This window comes from Podarcis raffonei, chromosome 13, assembly GCF_027172205.1.
Source record: "Podarcis raffonei isolate rPodRaf1 chromosome 13, rPodRaf1.pri, whole genome shotgun sequence".
NCBI lineage: Eukaryota > Metazoa > Chordata > Lepidosauria > Squamata > Lacertidae > Podarcis > Podarcis raffonei.
This window is the reverse complement of record NC_070614.1, coordinates 54,063,704-54,084,281: the sequence shown is the minus strand read 5'-3', so window position 1 is coordinate 54,084,281 and position 20,578 is coordinate 54,063,704. Positions and strand designations below refer to the sequence as shown.

The window sequence follows — 20,578 nt, the reverse complement described above, 5'->3', positions numbered from 1 at the left end:
AGTCAGAGTCCAGTTCTTCCTTGCTTTTGGAACGCAACACTCCCCTTCGGTTTCCAGCAACTGGGATTCAGAAATATGGCTGGTTACAACTGAGGAGGGAAGTCGAGCCATTGCGGCCAGCAGCCACTGTTCGCCCTCTCCTCCTCCGTGAATAGGTCCATTCCTCCTTTAAAGCCATCCGAGTTGGTGGCCATGCCTGCCTCCTGTGGCAGGGAGTTCCACAGTTCAACTATGAATGATCTGCTTTCCTGAACCTGCTTGCAGGCAACCTATGGGTGGTCATGGCTTGACTACTGTAATTCGCTCTACGCAGAGCTGCCCTTGAAGCTGTCCCAGAAACTCCAGCAGGTGCAGAATGCTGCAGCAAGGCTCCTCACAGGGTCTCTGCCATGGGAGCATATTCACCCAGTGCTTTTCCAGCTGCATTGTCTTCCAGTGGAGTACAGGGTCAGATTTAAGGTGCTGGTTTTGACTTTTAAAGCCCTTCACGGCCTAGGACCCTCGTACCTACGGGACCGCCTCTCCTGGTCTGCCCCACAGAGGACCTTAAGGTCCATATATAGCAACACCCAAGAGGTCCCGGGCCCTAAGGAAGTTAGATTAGCCTCAACCAGAGCCAGGGCCTTTTCAACACTGGCCCCGGCCTGGTGGAACGCTCTGTCTCATGAGACCAGGGCCCTGCGGGATCTGATCTCTTTCCACAGGGCCTGTAAGACAGAGTTGTTCCACCTGGCCTTTGGCTTGGAATCCACTTGATTCCCTCCCTCTCCTTCTTTTTCCTTTCTCCTCCTATGAAGAGATTGCTCCCTAATTGTTTTAATGTTGTATCTTCATCTTTTAAATTGCATTTTAATCAACTTGTTTTTATTATTGGTTGTTAGCCGCCCTGAGCCCGATCTTGGCTGGGGAGGGCGGGGTGTAAATTTAAAAAAAATTATTATTATTATTATATGTAAATGAGAGAAATAATTACGGCAGAAGCTGCTGTTCCTCCAGGCGATGGGAATTCCGGCTTGGGCACACCTATCGGCGTAGGACTGCAGGGCGAAGCAGAGAGAGCCGGTGTCGCCCCCGGTGCCGCAGAGATCGTACACGCAGTTCTGAAACGCCCCCTCGGGGGGAACCTTGTTGTGGCATGGGGCAAACGGACCTAGAGCGAGGAAGGAGAGTTAATGAGTTAGATCCCACACTGGGGGCGGGGGGGCTACTGTAAGGTCCCCAAGAGTCTGTGCTTCCCTCGCAGAGGACCCAGGAATCATGGTTGGAAGGGTACTCCAAAGGTCCTCTAGTCCAGCCCCCTGAAATGCAGGAATTGCACCTGGCAGATCCAAAATCCTCCAACAAAGGAGAGCCCTGCCATCTTTCAAGAGCACCCGTTTTTGCTGCTGAACTTCTCTCCTCGTCAGAACGTCCTTCCTACAGTTTAGTCAAAATCTCCTTTCCTGCAGTTTGAATCCATTAGTTCGGGTCCTAGCCTCTGGAGCAGCAGAAAGCAAGCTTTCTCCATCTTCTGCCTCTCCTGGTCTGCCCCGCGGAGGACCTTAAGGTCCACAAATGACAACACTTTGGAGGTCCCAAGTCACAAGGTGGTTAGACTGGTCTCCACTAGTGCCAGGGCCTTTTCAGTACTGGCCCCGACTTGGTGGAACGCTCTGTCACAAGAGACTAGGGCCCTGTGGGACTTGACATCTTTCCGCAGGGCCTGCAAGACAGAGCTGTTCCGCCTGGCCTTTGGTTTGGATTCAGTCTGACCCTTATGTTTCCCTCCCCTTATGGTCTTGATTTATCGGCTACTTTAAAATGAGGCTGCATTTTAAATTGCATTTTAACCTGTATTTTAAATTGGGTCCCCCCCCCCGTTATGTTTTTACTGTAATTGGTACCAAAAATAATAATCATATAATAACATTTTTAAAAATGCATTCGCGGCGGAAACGCTTGGAAAAATGTGTACACTGGTCAAAAATGCATGCAAAACATTATCTGTTAGTTACTCTTACCAAAAAGGAAAACAGTAAGTTTAATATCCGTAACAAAAGGAAGAAGTCAGACCGAAATGCGGGCAAATTTTCAAGAGGATTAAACAAAAGCTGCTGAGGAGAGACGAAGATTGCAAAACCAAGAAACACAGAGAACAGAAATGGACGTATCTGTCCATCTTTAACAGGCTCCTCTCCAGGGAACCCAGATCTTACCTTGAGGGTCTGTGAGGATCCCGCAACTTGTAGGTTTCTTTGCATCGTCCTCGATGTCCTTGTCACACTCTCCTGGGTCTCCTGAGTTGGTGCAGCTGTGAAATGGGCACATCAGAGGAGAGGGGGCTTCCTGGCATTTGCACTGCAGAAGATCTATCTATCCTTACCCTCCCTTGTCAGCCACCTCCCTCACACACCTTGTCTGTGACCCGCTTTCCCCAGCCAGGACCTGGAAATTAAAATGTGGCCCTGGATTTTAGTTCGGACTGTGGTGGACTCACCCTGGGTCCGTGGCGCCCGGGACCTGCCAGCTCTCGCCCAGCTTGTTCACATCGTTTCCGGCCGAGGTGCCGTCGGGCATGAGATTGTCGTCAGAAGGTTGTCCGTTGTAATTCCCTGGAAAAAGAAGAGTGCGCAGTGAGGGGCGCAAGGAGAATGGACGAGAAGAGCTCCCTTCAAAGGCAACGTTTGCACCATGCGTTTAAAACACTATAATTGAGGTTGAATCCTGGCAAGACAGAAGTACTGTTTTGGGGGACGGGGGGAGGGCAGGTGTGGAGGACTCCCTGGTCCTGAATGGGGCAACTGTGCCCCTGAAGGACCAGGTGCGCAGCCTGGGAGTCATTCTGGACTCACCGCTGTCCATGGAGGCACAGGTCAGCTCTGTGTCCAGGGCAGCTGTCTCCCAGCTCCATCTGGTACGCAGGATGAGACCCTACCTGCCAGTGGACTGTCTTGCCAGAGTGGTGCATGTTCTAGTTATCTCCCTCATGGACTACTGCAATGCGCTCTATGTGGGGCTACCTTTGAAGGTGACCCGGAAACTGCAACTAATCCAGAACGCGGCAGCTAGACTGGGGACTGGGAGCGGCCGCTGGGACCACATAACACCGGTCCTGAGAGATTGGCATTGGCTCCTAGTATGTTTCCGAGCACAATTCAAAGTGTTGGTGCTGACCTTGAAAGCCCTAAGTGGCCTCGGTCTAATATACCTGCAGGAGCGTCTCCACCATAATCGTTCAGCCCGGACTTGGAGGTCCAGCTCCAAGGGCCTTTTGGCGGTTCACTCCCTGCGAGAAGCCAAGTTACAGGGAAGCAGGCAGAGGGCCTTATTGGTGGTGGCGCCTGCCCTGTGGAACACCCCCCCCACCAGATGTGAAGGAAATAAGCAGCTATCCTATCTTTAAAAGACATCTGAAGGCAGCCCTGTTTGGGGAAGTTTTTAATATATAATGCTGTATTGTTTTTAACACTTGATTGGGAACCGTCCAGAGTGGCTGGGGAAACTCAGCCAGATGGACAGGGTATAAATAAATTATTATTATTATTATTATTTTTCCATCTCCGCCAAGCTAAGCAGTTGGCTCCTTACCTCTCTCGCCCTGACCTAGCCACTGTGATCCATGCGACGGTCACCTCCAGACTGGATTATTGTAACTCGCTCTACGTGGGGCTGCCCTTAAGACTGACCCAGAAACTCCAGCGGGTGCAGAATGCTGCAGCGAGACTCCTTACGGGGTCTTCACTGCGAGATCACATTCATCCGGTGCTATATCAACTGCACTGGCTCCCGGTGGAGTACAGGATCAGGTTTAAGGTGCTGGTTTTAACCTTTAAAGCCCTATACGGCCTAGGAGCCTCGTGCCTACGGGACCGCCTCTCCTGGTATGCCCCACAGAGAAACTTACGGTCTTCAAATAAAAACATCTTGAAGGTCCCAGGCCACAGAGAAGTTAGGCTGGCCTCAACTAGAGCCAGGGCTTTTTCGGCTGTGGCTCCGACCTGGTGGAACACTCTGTCACAAGAGACTAGGGCCCTGCGGGACTTGACATCTTTCCGCAGGGCCTGCAAGACAGAGCTGTTCCGCCAGGCCTTTGGCCAGGGCACAGCCTGACTCCCTCCCTCGGCAATCTTCGCGGAGCTCTGGCCCAATGGTGGCCAGTGGCTTGAATTTAATTAATTTTATAATGAATGATTTTAGAGTGTTGTTTGTGTTGTAGTTTTGTATTGTTTTATTGTTGTTAGCCGCCCTGAGCCCAGCTTCGGCTGGGGAGGGCGGGATATAAATAAAATAATTTATTATTATTATTATTATTATTATTATTATTATTATTATTATTATTATGCCAATCATGGCTTCCCCCAAAGGATTCTGGGAGCTGTGCTTGGTTAGGCGCTACGACTCTGGGGTTGAAGTACTCATCTCGCTTTACTGGCCGAGGGAGCCGGCGTACAGTTTTCGGGTCATGTGGCCAGCATGATGAAGCCACTTCTGGCGAACCAGAGCAGCGCACGGAAACACCGTTTACCTTCCTATTTATCTACTTGCACTTTGTGCTTTCAAACTGCTAGGTGGGCAGGAGCATGGACTGAGCAACGCGAGCTCACCCCGTCACAGGGATTCAAACCACCGACCTTCTGATCGGCAAGCCCTAGGCTCTGTGGTTTAACCCACAGCGCCAAAAGGTTTCCCACCTCTTTTCTGAGAGTTCAAAATAAAATATTGGGGGGGGGGGCGGGTCGTTCCTGGACTATGTATCCAGGGGCTCCAGGTCTCTGACTTTGTTTAGAGCGCCATTCCCGTTGGCCGCACACCAGCAGGGCTGCATGATGCTAGGATGGGAGCGCAGCTGAGGACGATGGGAGTTGTAGTCCAAAGCATCTGGAGGGCACCAGGTTGGGGAAGCCTTCTCTGGTTGGAGATGATGCAGGTCGAAGCAGGGATTTTCTCTGCACAACGCTGACGAATTGTGGACATAGCTGTCGACGTTTCCCTTTCTTAAAGGGAAATTCCCTTATTCCGAATAGGATTCCTCGCAAGAAAAGGGAACAGTTGACAGCTGTGATTGTGAAACCCCTTCCCTGGTCCCGCTCACCTCCTGGGGGTCCGTTCCCCCCCTCCAACCACCCACCCCATCCATTCTGCTCACCACAGAGGCCGCAGAGCTGGCCAAAGTAGGCCTCAGGGACAGAGACTTCCACGTGGTGGTTCCCGTCGAAGCGCACCCAGAGGCTGAAGTCGGTCTGGACCAGGACGAAGGTGCCGCTCAGTCGCACGGACACCCGTCCATCGGCCAGGGACACCGGCAACGTAACACGCTGGCCGTCCACCTGCGTTGGAGAGAGAGAGAGAGAGGCTGAGAGGAGCCATCGAAGTGGCAGTGGCGGCGGACGGTGGTTAGAGTCTGGATATTGTGGGTGGGAAGTGAGAGCTGGACCATCAAGAAGGCTGATGGCCGAAGAATTGATGCTTTTGAATTCTGGTGCTGGAGGAGACTCTTGAGAGTCCCATGGACTGCAAGAAGATCAAACCTCTCCATTCTGAAGGAAATCAGCCCTGAGTGCTCACTGGAAGGACAGATCCTGAAGCTGAGGCTCCAAGACTTTGGCCGCCTCATGAGAAGAGAAGACTCCCTGGAAAAGACCCTGATGTTGGGAAAGGAGGAGGGCACAAGGAGAAGGGGGCGACAGAGGATGAGATGGTGGGACAGTGTTCTCGAAGCTACCAGCATGAGTTTGACCAAACTGCGGGAGGCAGTGGAAGACAGGAGTGCCTGGCGTGCTCTGGTCCAGGGGGTCACGAAGAGGCGGACACGACTAAACGACTAAACAACAACAACATTGTGGGTGGGGAGGGTCCTTCGAAGGCAGCAGCAACGCTTCTCAATCCCAGTTGCTGGAAACCACAGAAATTGGAGAATTGTGGCATTCGAAGGGGCCACTGGGGTCATCTAGTCCAACCCCCCGCCATGCAGGAATCTTTTGCCCAATATGCTGCTCGAACCCAGGACCCGGCAAGGAAGAGTCTTGTGCTCAGCCAGCTGAGCTGTCCCAGGGCTGAGGAGGGGAGAGCGGCTCTTGTGTTCAATAATAATAATAATAATAATAATAATTATTATTATTATTATTATTATTATTTTATTATTTATGCCCACCCATCTGGCTGGGCTTCCTCAGCCACTCTGGGCGGCTTCCAACAATACAGCGTCAGACATTAAAAACTTCCCTAAACAGGGCCGCCTTCAGTGGTCTTTTAAAAGTAAAATAGATAGATAGATAGATAGATAGATAGATAGATAGACAGACAACTACTTGACATTTAGAAGACATCTGAAGGCAGCTCTGTTCAGGGAAGTTTTTAAAGTGTGACATTTTGATGTATTTTTAATCTTTGTTGGGAGCCGCCCAGAGTGGCTGGGGAAACCCAGCCAGATGGGCAGGGTACAAATAATAAATTATTATTATTATTACTACTACAACAACAACAGCAATTTTATTATTTATACCCTGCCCATCTGGCTGGGTTTCCCCAGCCACTCTGGGTGGCTCCCAACAGAGGACTAAAAACAGAATAAAACTTCAAACATTAAAAACATCCCTAAAGAGGGCTGCCTTCAGATGTCTTCTAAAAGTCAGATAGTTGTTTATTTCCTTGACATCTGATGGGAGTGCGTTCCACAGGGCGGGTGCCACCACCAAGAAGGCCCTGTGCCTGGTTCCCTGTAACCTCGCTTCTCGCAGGGAGGGAACCGCCAGAAGGCCATCGGAGCTGGACCTCAGTGTCCGGGTAGAACGATGGGGGTGGAGACGCTCCTTCAGATGTACTGGACCAAGGCCGTTTAGGGCTTTAAAGGTCAACACCAACACTTTGAATTGTGCTCGGAAACGTACTGGGAACCAATGTAGGTCTTTCATGACCGGTGTTACAGTGGTACCTCGGGTTACATGCACTTCAGGTACATACAGACTCCGCTAACCCAGAAATACTGCTTCATGTTAAGAACTTTGCTTCAGGATGAGTACAGAAATCATGCTCCGGCGGTGTGGCGGCAGCGGGAGGCCCCATTAGTAAGTGGTGCTTCAGGTTAAGAACAGTTTTAGGTTAAGAACGGACCTCTGGAACAAATTAAGTACTTATCCCGAGGTACCACTGTATATGAATCCTAAAACTGGTTGGCCACTGTGGGCTGGATGGGCGCCCTTTGGCCTGATCTGGTGCCAGTGACATTCCTAACGTGGCGGAGGGGACTCACCGTGACTCTGCGCCCCTTGAGTAGCCCGATCCGCATCCCATAGACCTCCACGCTGACGGACTTGACGTACGAGACCTGCTTGTTGTTCCCTCGGTGCTCGTTTGTGGCCTCCACCCTGAAGTCGGGCAGCCCCGAGGTGGCGTTGCAGGGGGCGGAAAGGAGGTAGGTGCAGGTGCCCATGAAGTCGAAGCGGCGGCCGTCGTAGGTGGCGTAGTGGGGGTCTCCCGAGATGGTGCAGGTCTCCTGATCTGTGGGGCGGGAAGGGGAGGAATCGGGGTCAGTGGGTGAGGGGGTTTCGCCACCCCAATGACACCCACAAGCCTTGTGGGCAGCGCTCCCCACATGCCAATCACCCGATGTCATCGCAGTGAGGCCAGGAGACAGCCTGGAAGGGGTTTCCCTTTGAAATCCATTAGCTTGCAGCTTGCAAGTGGGGCCAGCCCCACCTGTACCTGTTTTGCACCCACATCCCGCAAGACAAAGGGGCAGCGGACCCCTGACCGTTAGGTCCAGTCGTGGCCGACTCTGGGGTTGCGGCGCTCATCTCGCTTTATTGGCTGAGGGAGCCGGCGTACAGCTTCCAGGTCATGTGGCCAGCATGACTAAGCCGCTTCTGGCAAACCAGAGCAGCGCACAGAAACGCCGTTTACCTTCCCGCCGGAGCGGTACCTATTTATCTACTTGCACTTTGAGGTGCTTTCGAACTGCTAGGTGGGCAGGAGCAGGGATTGAGAAATGGGAGCTCACCCCGTCGCAGGGATTCGAACCGCCGACCTTCCGATCGGCAAGTCTTAGGCACTGTGGTTTAGACCTGCGTCCCATGTTGGTCTGCCATAGTCGAAACAAAATAAAAATATTCCTTCCAGTAGCACCTTAGAGACCAACTAAGTTTGTTATTGGTATGAGCTTTCATGTGCATGCACACTTCTTCAGATACACACGGAAGTTCATACCAATAACAAACTTAGTTGGTCTCTAAGGTGCTACTGGAAGGATTTTTTAAAAATTTTGTTAGCAAAAGGTAAAGGGACCCCTGACCGTTAGGTCCAGTTGTGACTGACTCTAGGGTTGCAGCGCTCATCTCGCTTTATTGGCCGAGGGAGCCGGTGTACAGCTTCCGGGTCATGTGGCCAGCAGGACTAAGCCGCTTCCGGCGAACCAGAGCAGCGCACGGAAACGGCGTTTACCTCCCCACCAGAGTGGAACCTATTTATCTACTTGCACTTTGAGGTGCTTTTGAACTGCTAAGTTGGCAGGAGCAGGGACCGAGCAACGGGAGCTCACCCCATTGTGGGGATTCGAACCGCCGACCTTCCGATCGGCAAGTCCTAGGGTTTAACCCACAGCGCCACCCGCGTCCCTATAGCCAACTTGCTTAACTCTAATTAATGCATGAAGGGGTTAATACCATAGAGAAGCAAGCTGTCCTGCCAGGCTTAGCTAGGTCACTCTCCCTCATCGTAAGAGGAAGCCGTACCAAACGCTCTGAACCCGGCTTTGGCTGGGGGGAGGCGGGAAATAAATAAAATTTCATCATCATCATCATCATCATTATTATTATTATTATTTTATATTACCCACGGCGGTTTGCACCCTAAGTTTTGCTGCCTGTGTTTTATTGCTGCCGTATGGGCAAGCACACAAACCTGACCTTTGAAAAGTTTGTAAGTAAACCATTTTAAACTTGCTCTTTTTCTATGCAAAAGGAAGTGAGAAACTTTGGAAGCAACTTAGAAGGGGGCATTTTAAAGGTCTAACTGCCTATATTTCCACACTTTAATTTGTTGCGTGTTCTGTGATTGCAAATATCTTACATTGCTTAATTTATGAATATATCTTTAGCTGCCCTGAGTTCATTGGTTAGGAAGTCGGGAAGAAACAGTCCAAACAACTAAATGAATTAATTTCTTCTACGACAGAGGAAATGTACCCCCCTGAATAAGCCCAGAGGCCCCATAATTATTATTCTCTAAAGAAACCAGGAGTCCTGGCTCACTTTTCTAATACCGCCTCCTCTTTTTGAAGCTACGTGTTGGAAGATTCAGAACAGGCAGAATAAAGTCTTTCACATAGATGAACTGCGGAACTCCCTGCCACATGAGGCAGGGAGGGCCACGAACTTAGATGGCTTTAAAAGGGGATTTGATGTAGATGGCTACTAGCCAGTGTGGCAAAGCTCTGCCACCACGTTCAGAGGCAGCAATGCTTCTGAATGCCAGTTGTGGGGTCTTGGGTTCAGATCCGGCTTGTGGGGTTCGCTATGGGGCACCTGGCTGGCTAATTTGATCTCCCTTCTTTCCTCTGCCTCCCCACCCCAAAGGCGGCTGCTGCTGCTGCTGCACAGTAACTGTTTAGCCCCTTCCTCCCCCCTGCAGTTAGGGGGCCCCGAAAGGTATTCACCTGCAGGCGGCACAGGGGGTTTCGCCGTGGTTGTTGTAGTAGTGGAGACCGAAGGGGTGGAGGTCCACGTTTCCGGGGTGGTTATGGGGCTGGCCCCGGTGGTGGTTGTGGGGCTGGGTCCGCTGGTGGTGGTTATGGGGCTGGCCCCGGTGGTGGTGGTGGGGCTGGGTCCACTGGTGGTGGTTATGGGGCTGGTCCCAGTAGTGGTTGTGGGGCTGGTCCCACTGGTGGTTGTGGGGCTGGGTCCATTGGTGGTTGTGGGGCTGGGTCCACTGGTGGTGGTTGTGGGGCTGGTCCCAGTAGTGGTTGTGGGGCTGGGTCCACTGGTGGTGGTTGTGGGGCTGGTCCCAGTAGTGGTTGTGGGGCTGGTCCCACTGGTGGTTGTGGGGCTGGCCCCAGTGGTGGTTGTGGGGCTGGGTCCACTGGTGGTGGTTGTGGGGCTGGTCCCAGTAGTGGTTGTGGGGCTGGTCCCACTGGTGGTTGTGGGGCTGGTCCCATTGGTGGTTGTGGGGCTGGGTCCACTGGTGGTGGTTGTGGGGAAGGCCCCAGTGGTGGTTGTGGGGCTTGGTCCACTGGTGGTGGTTATGGGGCTGGCCCCAGTGGTGGTTGTGGGGCTGGGTCCACTGGTGGTTGTGGGGCTGGGTCCGCTGGTGGTGGTTATGGGGCTGGGTCCACTGGTGGTGGTTATGGGGCTGGCCCCGGTGGTGGTTGTGGGGCTGGTCCCAGTAGTGGTTGTGGGGCTGGTCCCGTTGGTGGTTGTGGGGCTGGGTCCACTGGTGGTGGTTATGGGGCTGGGTCCACTGGTGGTGGTTATGGGGCTGGCCCCGGTGGTGGTTGTGGGGCTGGGTCCACTGGTGGTTGTGGGGCTGGTCCCGTTGGTAGTTGTGGGGCTGCTCCCAGTGGTAGTTGTGGGGCCGGTCCCATTGGTGGTTGTGGGGCTGGTCCCAGTAGTGGTTGTGGGGCTGGTCCCAGTAGTGGTTGTGGGGCCGGTCCCGGTAGTTGTGGGGCTGGTCCCAGTGGTGGTTGTGGGGCTGGGTCCACTGGTGGTTGTGGGGCTGGGTCCACTGGTGGTGGTTGTGGGGCTGGTCCCAGTAGTGGTTGTGGGGCTGGGTCCACTGGTGGTGGTTATGGGGCTGGCCCCAGTGGTGGTTGTGGGGCTGGGTCCACTGGTGGTTGTGGGGCTGGTCCCGTTGGTAGTTGTGGGGCTGGTCCCGGTGGTGGTTGTGGGGCTGGTCCCAGTGGTAGTTGTGGGGCCGGTCCCATTGGTAGTTGTGGGGCTGGTCCCAGTAGTGGTTGTGGGGCTGGTCCCAGTAGTGGTTGTGGGGCTGGGTCCACTGGTGGTTGTGGGGCTGGGTCCACTGGTGGTGGTTATGGGGCTGGCCCCAGTGGTGGTTGTGGGGCTGGTCCCAGTGGTGGTTGTGGGGCTTGGTCCACTGGTGGTGGTTATGGGGCTGGCCCCAGTGGTGGTTGTGGGGCTGAGTCCACTGGTGGTTGTGGGGCTGGGTCCACTGGTGGTTGTGGGGCCGGTCCCGTTGGTGGTTGTGGGGCTGGTCCCAGTGGTGGTTGTAGGGCTGGGTCCACTGGTGGTTGTGGGGCTGGGTCCACTGGTGGTTGTGGGGCTGGTCCCGTTGGTGGTTGTGGGGCTGGTCCCACTGGTGGTGGTTGTGGGGCTGGTCCCGGTGGTGGTTGTGGGGCTGGGTCCACTGGTGGTGGTTGTGGGGCTGGTCCCGGTGGTGGTTATGGGGCTAGGTCCACTGGTGGTTGTGGGGCTGGTCCCGTTGGTGGTTGTGGGGCTGGGTCCACTGGTGGTTGTGGGGCTGGGTCCACTGGTGGTGGTTGTGGGGCTGGTCCCGGTGGTGGTTATGGGGCTAGGTCCACTGGTGGTTGTGGGCCTGGTCCCGTTGGTGGTTGTGGGGCTGGGTCCACTGGTGGTTGTGGGGCTGGTCCCGGTGGTGGTTGTGGGGCTGGTCCCAGTGGTACTTGTGGGGCCGGTCCCATTGGTGGTTGTGGGGCTGGTCCCACTGGTGGTTGTGGGGCTGGTCCCGTTGGTGGTTGTGGGGCTGGGTCCACTGGTGGTTGTGGGGCTGGGTCCACTGGTGGTGGTTATGGGGATGGCCCCAGTGGTGGTTGTGGGGCTGGTCCCAGTGGTGGTTGTGGGGCTGGGTCCACTAGTGGTTGTGGGGCTGGGTCCACTGGTGGTGGTTATGGGGCTGGCCCCAGTGGTGGTTGTGGGGCTGGTCCCAGTGGTGGTTATGGGGCTGGCCCCAGTGGTGGTTGTGGGTCTGGTCCCGGAGGTTGTTATGGGTCCAGGTCTGCCTGTGGTGGTCGATGTGGCTGCTGTGGAGGTTGGTGGGGGGATTGTGGTCCCAGAGTCTGCAAGAAGGAGAGTCCATAGTGAGTGGGGTATTTATGGGATTTTGGGGATACCTGAGGCTTCTCCCACATATCATTTCTTCAGGCTCCATTCCCACCTTCCTTTAAAGCGCGATGACCCCCCTTCAGCCCCGCCTTCCCCCAGGGAACCCTGGGAATTGTAGTGCGCTAAGGACGCTGACAGTTCCCCTCCCGGCGCTACAACTCCCAAAGCGCTTTAGCAATCCCTCCCTCTTCCTGGGGAATTCTGGCAAATACGGCTCTGCGGAAAGAGCAAGGGGGTTCTTGGGGGCGGCCGCTTGTCACCCCATCGCCCCGCCCCGCCCGGCCTCACCTGCGCAGGCCCCCTTGCGTATGGAAATGTTGTCCAGCGCCACGTCCATATAGGGGTTGCTGCCCCGGACCACCTCGAAGACGACCTGCGCCAAAGCAAAGGGGTCAGTCGAGGGCGAGGAGGTGGCTTTGCCTGCACCCGACTCCCGCTCTTCCTGTCTAACGCAGCCGCCGCCATGAGGACTAGCGTCCTGCTTTGCTTCAAGGAGAGAACCGTAGTTCGGCGGCAGAGCTTTGCGTAAAGAAGGGTCCCAGGTTGGCACCTCCTGGCCGGGCTGGGAGATGCCCATCTCTGAAACCCCGGAGAGCTGAATCTGCCGGTCAGTGGAGACCGTCCTGATCGGCTGGACGGGAGTAAGGCGAGATCACTTTACCCCACCTATGCCCTCTCGACCGCCTGGATCTGCGAACTGGCACTGCTCCAGGTGCCAAGCAAGAAATCAGGCTGCGCTTTGGAACTCCCTGCCTGTTGATATCATGCAGGCGCCTTTGCGAGACTTTTTTCAGCGCCTGCTGAAAACGTTTTTGTTTAGACAAACCTGCCCAGCTATCTAAAAATGCTGATGTGTTTTTTAGTTGTAATAATAATAATAATAATAATAATAATAATAATAATAATAATTTATTATTTGTACCCCGCCCATCTGGCTGGGTTTCCCCAGCCACTCTGGGCGGCTTCCAACAAAGATGAAAAATACACTAAAATGTCACATATTAAAAACTTCCCTGAACAAAAGTTTATTGTTGGTTTAATGCTTTTTAATCTTTCAATTGCTCATACTAATAATTCCATGGCAGCATTATTAATATTATGATCATTATCATCACCATATCATTATCATCTCTGCTTTTTTTCTGGGGGTATGCATACCCCTAAACATTTTGTGAATCTACGTTTGGCCTCATTGAGGGGCAGTATTTCAGTATCAGTAGGAAAATGACAGTACCCTTAACATTTTTTTTAGACGAAGAAGCACTATCATTATTATCGTCGTCATTATTTTCTGGTATTACGTTCTATGATCTATTTGTTGTTCAAACATACATCATAAAACATAACACATGAAGCATGACATGACTGACAAAAGACGGGCCATGGCGGTAAATGCAAAATATATTACTGTACGGTACGTAATAGTGAGGTGATTACAGTAAACCAGTTCAAAGGATTTTGCTGTAAATCAGCTCGGAAAACGCAGAGCAAGCAAAATAGTGCTGCCTGCTTATCTGTGCCATATTGCAACATATGTTGTAGATATTTTTTATCCATGTGTCCTTTCATTTGTATATTTAATAAAATCACACCATACAGTGTAAAAAATATCTTGTTCTTTCCCTTTCCCTTCTAACCTTCAATTGTGACAACTTTTCCATTACGGCTGTTTGCCAAACTATATCATACCACTGATCGCTATTCATTAATTGCAAAGTTCTCCAAGATCCGCCTATACCTGTTATCAGCTGCTGTTATTAAATGTGTTATTAATTCCTTATTTCTTAAGTGGTCCATATCTGCAATATATATCAGTTAAGTCAGGTTAAAGCTGGGTTTATACTCCTTTGGTTAAACCGCTTTGAGGTTTTCTTGTTTCACAATCAAGCGGTATATACTGTATTTTTTGCTCTATAAGACTCACTTTTTCCCTCCTAAAAAGTAAGGGGAAATGTGTGTGCGTCTTATGGAGCGAATGCAGGCTGCGCAGCTATCCCAGAAGCCAGAACAGCAAGAGGGATCGCTGCTTTCGCTGCACAGCGATCCCTCTTGCTGTTCTGGCTTCTGAGATTCAGGATATTTTTTTCCTTGTTTTCCTCCTCCAAAAACTAGATGCGTCTTGTGGTCTGGTGCGTCTTATAGAGCGAAAAAATACGGTAAATCTTGCGAAACAAACTTTTTGAGTCCAGGTCGCTCTGCCTTTCCTCCTGGCTCTTTCCTCCCCTCCCTGCCCCCCTCCCATTCACCTTGCTGGGTTGGGGTCCTCCGTAGGGCACCGTCACAGACCCCAAGAGCCAGACGGGGCTTTGGATCCCGGTCCGGCTCCAGAGGAGGGTGCTGGGTCCCCACGGCCCGTGCGCCAGAACCCGGAGCTGCGTGTCGACTTCCACGATGCCGTACATGTAGTAGTAGAATTCCACGCAGGCGTCGGTGTCCGTGCAGAAGGCCCGGCTGGACAGACGCGTGGCCTGGCCTGGCTTTGTGCAACCAGCTTCCACGTAGATGTAGTGGCCCTCTGGGAAAAGAGAAGGGGCGCAAGGGGGCAGCCCCGTGCCCCAATCACTCTCTTGACCATCGAGCCTGTTGCAGGAATTTATGTATAGGTTGGGGGGGGGGTTTGCCCCTCCAGCAGATATCATGCACATGCAGCCCACTACCAAAACCAGCACAATCACTTTTGTGACTTTTGTGATTTGTCCCCACAAAACACTTGGTCACAGTTTCTTCCTATCTATTCAAAGGGCCTCTGCTGCACGATACCAAATGTAAGAATTCACTGATCAATATCTCTATGTACTGGCTCACTGGGAAAACTCCAGAAATTCATATAGACAGGTGAGCTCAGCTCCTCAGCAGCCCCTCTGCCTGAGTGATCATCCCTGGCATCCTGATACCTGAGTGCCAGACAGGTAGCCATTCCAGAAAGAACAAACCCAGATGAAGACAAAAGGGTGGGATTAACTTGGCTGGGAAACAGGGAAATGTAAAGATCTCTTTTGTTCTGCTTGATGGGTGTTTGGTGGAGGGCAAGGGGAACCATGGGGCAGGATCCAGGATGCTCAGATTCCTGCCACCAGACCTCCCCTTTCGTGATGTAACTGTGATGTATGAGTGATGTAGTTGGGGGGGGGGACATGGGGATTGTTGTTGTTTAGTCGTTTAGTCGTGTCCGACTCTTCGTGACCCCCTGGACCAGAGCACGCCAGGCACTTCTGTCTTCAAACATGGGGATTAGCAACTAATAAAAGTTTGGGGTTTTCTTTTATTCTGGGCTTCCATCTTGTTCCACCTGGTGGCAGGTGGGAGTCCTGTGGCGACAGTCTTCAATCAAGACCAAGCCTACTGGTTGCTGTTTTGCTCTGGTATTCCTGGCTGGGGTCCTTGTTTTTTGTCCAAGGGAGCCCTCAGATTTCTCCATTAACAAGCCCAGGGGAAAACCCACACCCACCAAGTCGTATAGGGGAGCTGGGCTTGTTCAGCCTTGAGAAGAGGAGACCGAGAGGGGACAGAACAGCCGCCTTTAAATATCTGAAAGGGGCATCACATAGAAGACGGAGAGAGCTTGTTCCCCGGCTAAACTTTCTGACGGTAAGAGCTGTTTGGCAGTGGAATTTAAGCAAAGGTTGGATGGCCACCTGTCAGGAGTTCTTTAGTTGCTATTCCTGCATTGCAGAGCGTTGGACTAGATGACTCTCGTGGTTATGATTCTATGTGCCAACTGGGACAAGCTGGTGGGGAGAGAAGCCTGAAGTCGCTTGAACCCTGACGTGTGTGATGGCCTGAGACTTGGGCTCGGAGCCAGCGGAGTCTCAGTCTGCACCGGATCCTTTGCCCCAGGCGGCATCTGGACCAAGTCTGGAGCCTGATTCTGAAGAGCCCCAGTCTGCACAGATTCCCTTGCAACAAACACCAGCTGGGCCGAGTCCGGGGCCTGAGTCTGCCCTGGCTCCAGATGCGGGGATGACCTCGTTGCCTTCAGCTGGGCCACCACTTACAGCTGCTCCACTACCGGTTGGGTCAGGGGAGGCTGAGGCGGCCCCTGGGTCTAGTAACCCACCGACATCTCCTGAGCTGCAGAGACTGAGGTCTGGGAGGAGGAGAGACCTGAGTACTCGCAGGAGGAGTGCTCACCTTTGGGCGAGACAGGGAGGTGAGTCACTGGGGGATCAGGACCGCCCCCGACAGAGATAAAAGGCTGCTGGACCCCGCCCCAGGTTGCGGGAGCAATGTTGCTGTTTGCCAGAACCTGCCTGTTACCCTGTGCCTGACCAAGCCCGGTTTCCTGTCCAGTGTCCTGCCTTGGCCCTGTTGGACGGACTCCTCGTGGAACCCTTGGATTCGGGACCGGACCTGGACCGCATTGCTTGGGTTACCCCCGGGCCCAGCACAACGTGGCTTCTATGTGGGGCATGTGCTGAGGACTTCCTGGGCCCAGCCCACCCCTCGCCCTCCTTGGCTCCTTACTGCCGTCAGGATAGTCGCCTGGAGGCCCCGTCTCTTCTGTCGGTGTGTATCCCTTTGTCCACGTCCAGTTCGCCTCGTTGTCGCTGGGCTGCAGCCAGCCGCAGAACGGGTCCGCTGCGTCGTTGAAGTTGCACTCGGCGAAAGTCTCTGGGGGCGAGGAGCACGTGGGGTGAGCGACCCCCAGTTCGCCTCTTCCGCCTGCCCGCCCGACTCTCTCACCCTCCCCACATCCGCCTCCCCTCCTTGCCTAGAGATGACCGGGGCGGATTTTACCTTCACAGGGCGAGATCCTCACGCTGTCCACCGCGACGCCAGGCTTCCCTGCGTAGGTGCCTTCGATGATGAACTAGGAGAGGGAGGACCAAGGGTGACCACCAGAGAAGCCCACAGCCAGCCCCTCCATGCCACATTCAGGTTTTCCTGGTTTGACCCACAGAACGTTTAAAGCAGTGTTTTGCCAGGGTCAGTCTAGATGATGCCCTGAGTTCCTCTCAGTTCTCAGGGTCCTGTGCCCAGGGAGAGTTAGAATATTGTGGAGGTTGCTGAGCTAGTCAGAGAAGTTTATGTATTTGTTCCCTTGGGAGGTGATGTACTCTCCACTGGAGATTTTTAAGCAGAGGTAATAATAATAATAATTTATTATTTATACCCCGCCCATCTGGCTGGGTTTCCCCAGCCACTCTGGGAGGCTTCCAACAGAACACTAAAATACAATAACTTATTAAACATTAAAAGCTTCCCTAAACAGGGCTGTTTCAGATGTCTCCTAAAAGTCTGGTGGTTGTTTTCCTCTTTGACATCTGACGGGAGGGCGTTCCACAGGGCAGGTGCCACTACCGAAAAGGCCCTCTGCCTGGTTCCCTGTAACTTGGCTTCTCGCAGTGAGGGAACCGTCAGAAGGCCCTTGGAGCTGGACCTCTGTGTCCGGGCAGAACGATGGGGTGGAGATGCTCCTTCAGGTATACTGGGACGAGGCCGTTTAGGGCTTTCAAGGTCAGCACCAACACTTTGAATTGTGCTCGGAAACGTACTGGAAGCCAGTGCAGGTCTTTCAAGACCGGTGTTATATGGTCTCGGCAGCCGCTCCCAGTCACCAGTCTAGCTTGGATGGCCATATGCATTGGATGCTTCAGCTGAGATTCCTGCATTGCAGCGGGGTTCGGCTGGATGACCCTCGGGGTACCCCTTCCAACTGCACAATTCTAGAATTCTATGAGGACCTTAGCTGGCCATTCACATGTCCTCCTGAGCACCCCCAAAGAGTGAGCCAAGTTGCCAGAGCTGCAACTAAGCACCTGACCACATTGCCCTCTTCATTCCCCCAGGGAAACCTGCTCTCTACTGCTGAATCGGAACAAATGCCAGCTGGGTTTTCCATGGATTGTTGTTTGTTCCTATTCAGCACTAAAGAGCAGTTTTACCTGGGGGAAAGCTGTAAATCTCTAGACATGGGACTTCACAAGTGCGGACGACCGCCAAGGTTGTAGCTTTGATCCCCGTAGGGGACAGCTGCGTATTCCTGCATGGCAGGGGGTTGGAATGGATGATCCTTGGGTGTCCCTTTGAACTATAGGATTCTGTGATCTATGATGGGGACCTAAGGGTGGGTCTTATCTCCACACTGGGTGAGCAGAGCTGGAGGTAGTCTGGAAGCTGGAGACTCAGAGCCCTGCCCTCTCCGTGCTGGGTTGCGATAGCCTGGGACTCAGGCTCAGACTCGGAACCAGAGGAGTCTCGGTCTGCACCGGATCCTTTGCCCTAGGCGGCAGCTGAACCAGGTCTGGAGCCTGATTCTGAAGAGCCCCAGTCTGCACAGGTTCCCCTGCAACAAGCACCAGCTGGGCTGAGTCAGGGGCCGGAGCCTGCCCTGGCTCCAGATGCAGGGATTACCTCGTTGCCTTCAGCTGGGCCATCACTTACAGCTGCTCCATTACCAGTTGGGTCAGGAGAGGCCGAGGCGGCCTCTGGGTCTAGTAACCCACCGACGTCTCCCGAGCTGCAGAGACTCAGGTCTGAGAGAAGGAGAGACCTGAGTACTCGCAGGAGGAGTGCTTGTCTTCGGGCGAAACAGGGAGGTGAGTCACTGGGGGATCAGGACCGCCCGTTGTCCTGACAGAGATAAAAGGCCACTGGACCCCGCCCCAGGTTGCGGGAGCAACGTTGCTGTTTGCCGGAACCTGCCTGTGATCCTGTGCCTGACCTCGCCTGGTTTCCTGCCTTGGCCCTGTCGGACTGACTCCTCGCGGAACCCTTGGATTCGGGATCGGACCTGGACCGCGTTACTCGGGTCACCCCTGGGCCTAGCACAGGGTCCGGATCTGCGACTGATGGGAAAGCAAGGTCCGTGGGGGTTTTAATGCCGTGAGCTTCTCCGTCTTATGCTCAGGTTGTAAATACGTGCCGAGAAAACCACCCTCCTCACCTGGATTCTCTCTGATGTCCCTGAGTAGACGGCTCTTCCCGGTTTCCAGTCGGGTCCATGTTCGCCCGCGAGAATCAGCAAGGCAGGCCCCAGCTCACCCCCTGTTCCGCACGGAAATGGGAAGAGAAACAAACGCCTCTGTTAGCCAGGCCCTCGCTCTACTCCTCTGGGAAGCAGGGGAAGGAATGTGGCAGGATCCCACTCCTGCCAGGCCCTCGCTCTCCTCCTCTGGGAAGCAGGGGAAGGAATGTGGCAGGATCCCACTTCTGCCACCAACAGCACCCTTTCCCCAGGCCCGACGGGTGTCCGGAAACTTGCCTGGTTGTGCTGCGTACACCCTCAGCCCTGTGTCGTTGGAGACGCCGTGCAAGGTATAGTAGAAGCTGAGAGAGAGGCAGGTTCCCAGGGACTGGTAGAGGGGGCTCTTCAGGAGGGCTGTGCCGCTGCCACCCAGAGAATCGAGCAACATGTAGAGGCCAACTGCAAGAGCGATATTTGGAGAAAGTCAGGGTCTGCTCTAACGGGAAGAAACACGCCAGAGGGGTTTGGAAGAAGCAGGCTGTCATCCTCCGGGGAGGCTCGTCCGAATCTGGGGCTGCATCGGTTCCCGCCTGCAATTATTTGTCAATTTATTTATCTATTTATGGGGGGTGCGGGTGGCGCTGTGGGTTAAACCACAGAGCCTAGGACTTGCCGATCGGAAGGTCGGCGGTTCGAATCCCGTGAGCTCCCGTTGCTCAGTCCCTGCTCCTGCCAACCTAGCACTTCGAAAGCACACCAGTGCAAGTAGCTAAATAGGTACCGCTCCGGCGGGAAGGTAAACAGCGTTTCCGTGCGCTGCTCTGGTTCGCCAGAAGCGGCTTAGTCCTGCTGGCCACATGACCCAAAAGCTGTACGCCGGCTCCCTCGGCCAGTAAAGCGAGATGAGCGCTGCAACCCCAGAGTCGGCCACGACTGGACCTAATGGTCAGGGGTCCCCTTTACCTTGACCTATATCTTTTTATTCGTCGCATTTCTTTAGCTGCGACTCCTGCATTGCAGGGGAGTTGGACTAGATGACCGTGGGTGGTCCCTACGATCCCATAATTTACGCCCCGCCTTTTCCTGCCAGGAGCTCAAGGTGGCGCATGTGGCTCTCCCCACCTCCTCGTTTTGATCCTCACAACAAGCCTGCGAGGTAGTTGAGGTTAAGAGGCAGTGGTGGCGATGATAAATTATGATTAATAATAATGATCATTTGGCCTGATCCAGCTAAAGGCTCTTTGGACGCTCTGACGTGTTCAGGACTCACAGCCGGGTCTCGAGAAGTCGTCCTCTGGCCCCACTCCGGGCAGGTCCCCGGCCCCGACCCATTGCTCCCACTGGACGTCCCCGTCGGCCGGATTCTCCCACTGGCAGAGGTCGCCGTCGTCGTCAAAATCGCACCCTGTCACGCAGGCTGCAGCAGAGGAAGAAGACGAAAAGTCTCTCTCGCACCCCTTTGCAGAGGGAATTATAGTGTCTGCTTTGATAGGTAGGCACCCAAACAGGATGTAAAGAGAAGACTTCATGGAAGGATAATGGTTTAGGTTTCGAGGGGTCTGTCTGCATGATGGCCAGAGACCCTTCTTGGTATCTTCTACCAAGGAAGGGCTTAAGTGATCTT

At 53.7% G+C, this 20,578-nt stretch overlaps 1 protein-coding gene across 1 annotated transcript in view; it reads right to left on the bottom strand.

Annotated features, from left to right (window-relative positions):
- The window catches only part of ZAN (zonadhesin), a 74,643-nt gene that overhangs the window by 36,310 nt on the left and 17,755 nt on the right, over window positions 1-20,578 (bottom strand). Inside the window, exons 6-18 of the mRNA XM_053360480.1 lie at window positions 20,225-20,371; window positions 19,252-19,413; window positions 18,934-19,034; window positions 16,785-16,857; window positions 16,512-16,658; window positions 14,294-14,562; window positions 12,336-12,420; window positions 9,629-12,001; window positions 7,229-7,476; window positions 5,126-5,306; window positions 2,477-2,591; window positions 2,196-2,290; window positions 974-1,150 (exon numbers count right to left, since the gene is read on the bottom strand). Of these exons, the coding sequence (XP_053216455.1) occupies window positions 974-1,150; window positions 2,196-2,290; window positions 2,477-2,591; window positions 5,126-5,306; window positions 7,229-7,476; window positions 9,629-12,001; window positions 12,336-12,420; window positions 14,294-14,562; window positions 16,512-16,658; window positions 16,785-16,857; window positions 18,934-19,034; window positions 19,252-19,413; window positions 20,225-20,371 (4,173 nt within the window). The remainder of the gene's footprint in view (window positions 1-973; window positions 1,151-2,195; window positions 2,291-2,476; window positions 2,592-5,125; window positions 5,307-7,228; window positions 7,477-9,628; window positions 12,002-12,335; window positions 12,421-14,293; window positions 14,563-16,511; window positions 16,659-16,784; window positions 16,858-18,933; window positions 19,035-19,251; window positions 19,414-20,224; window positions 20,372-20,578) is intronic.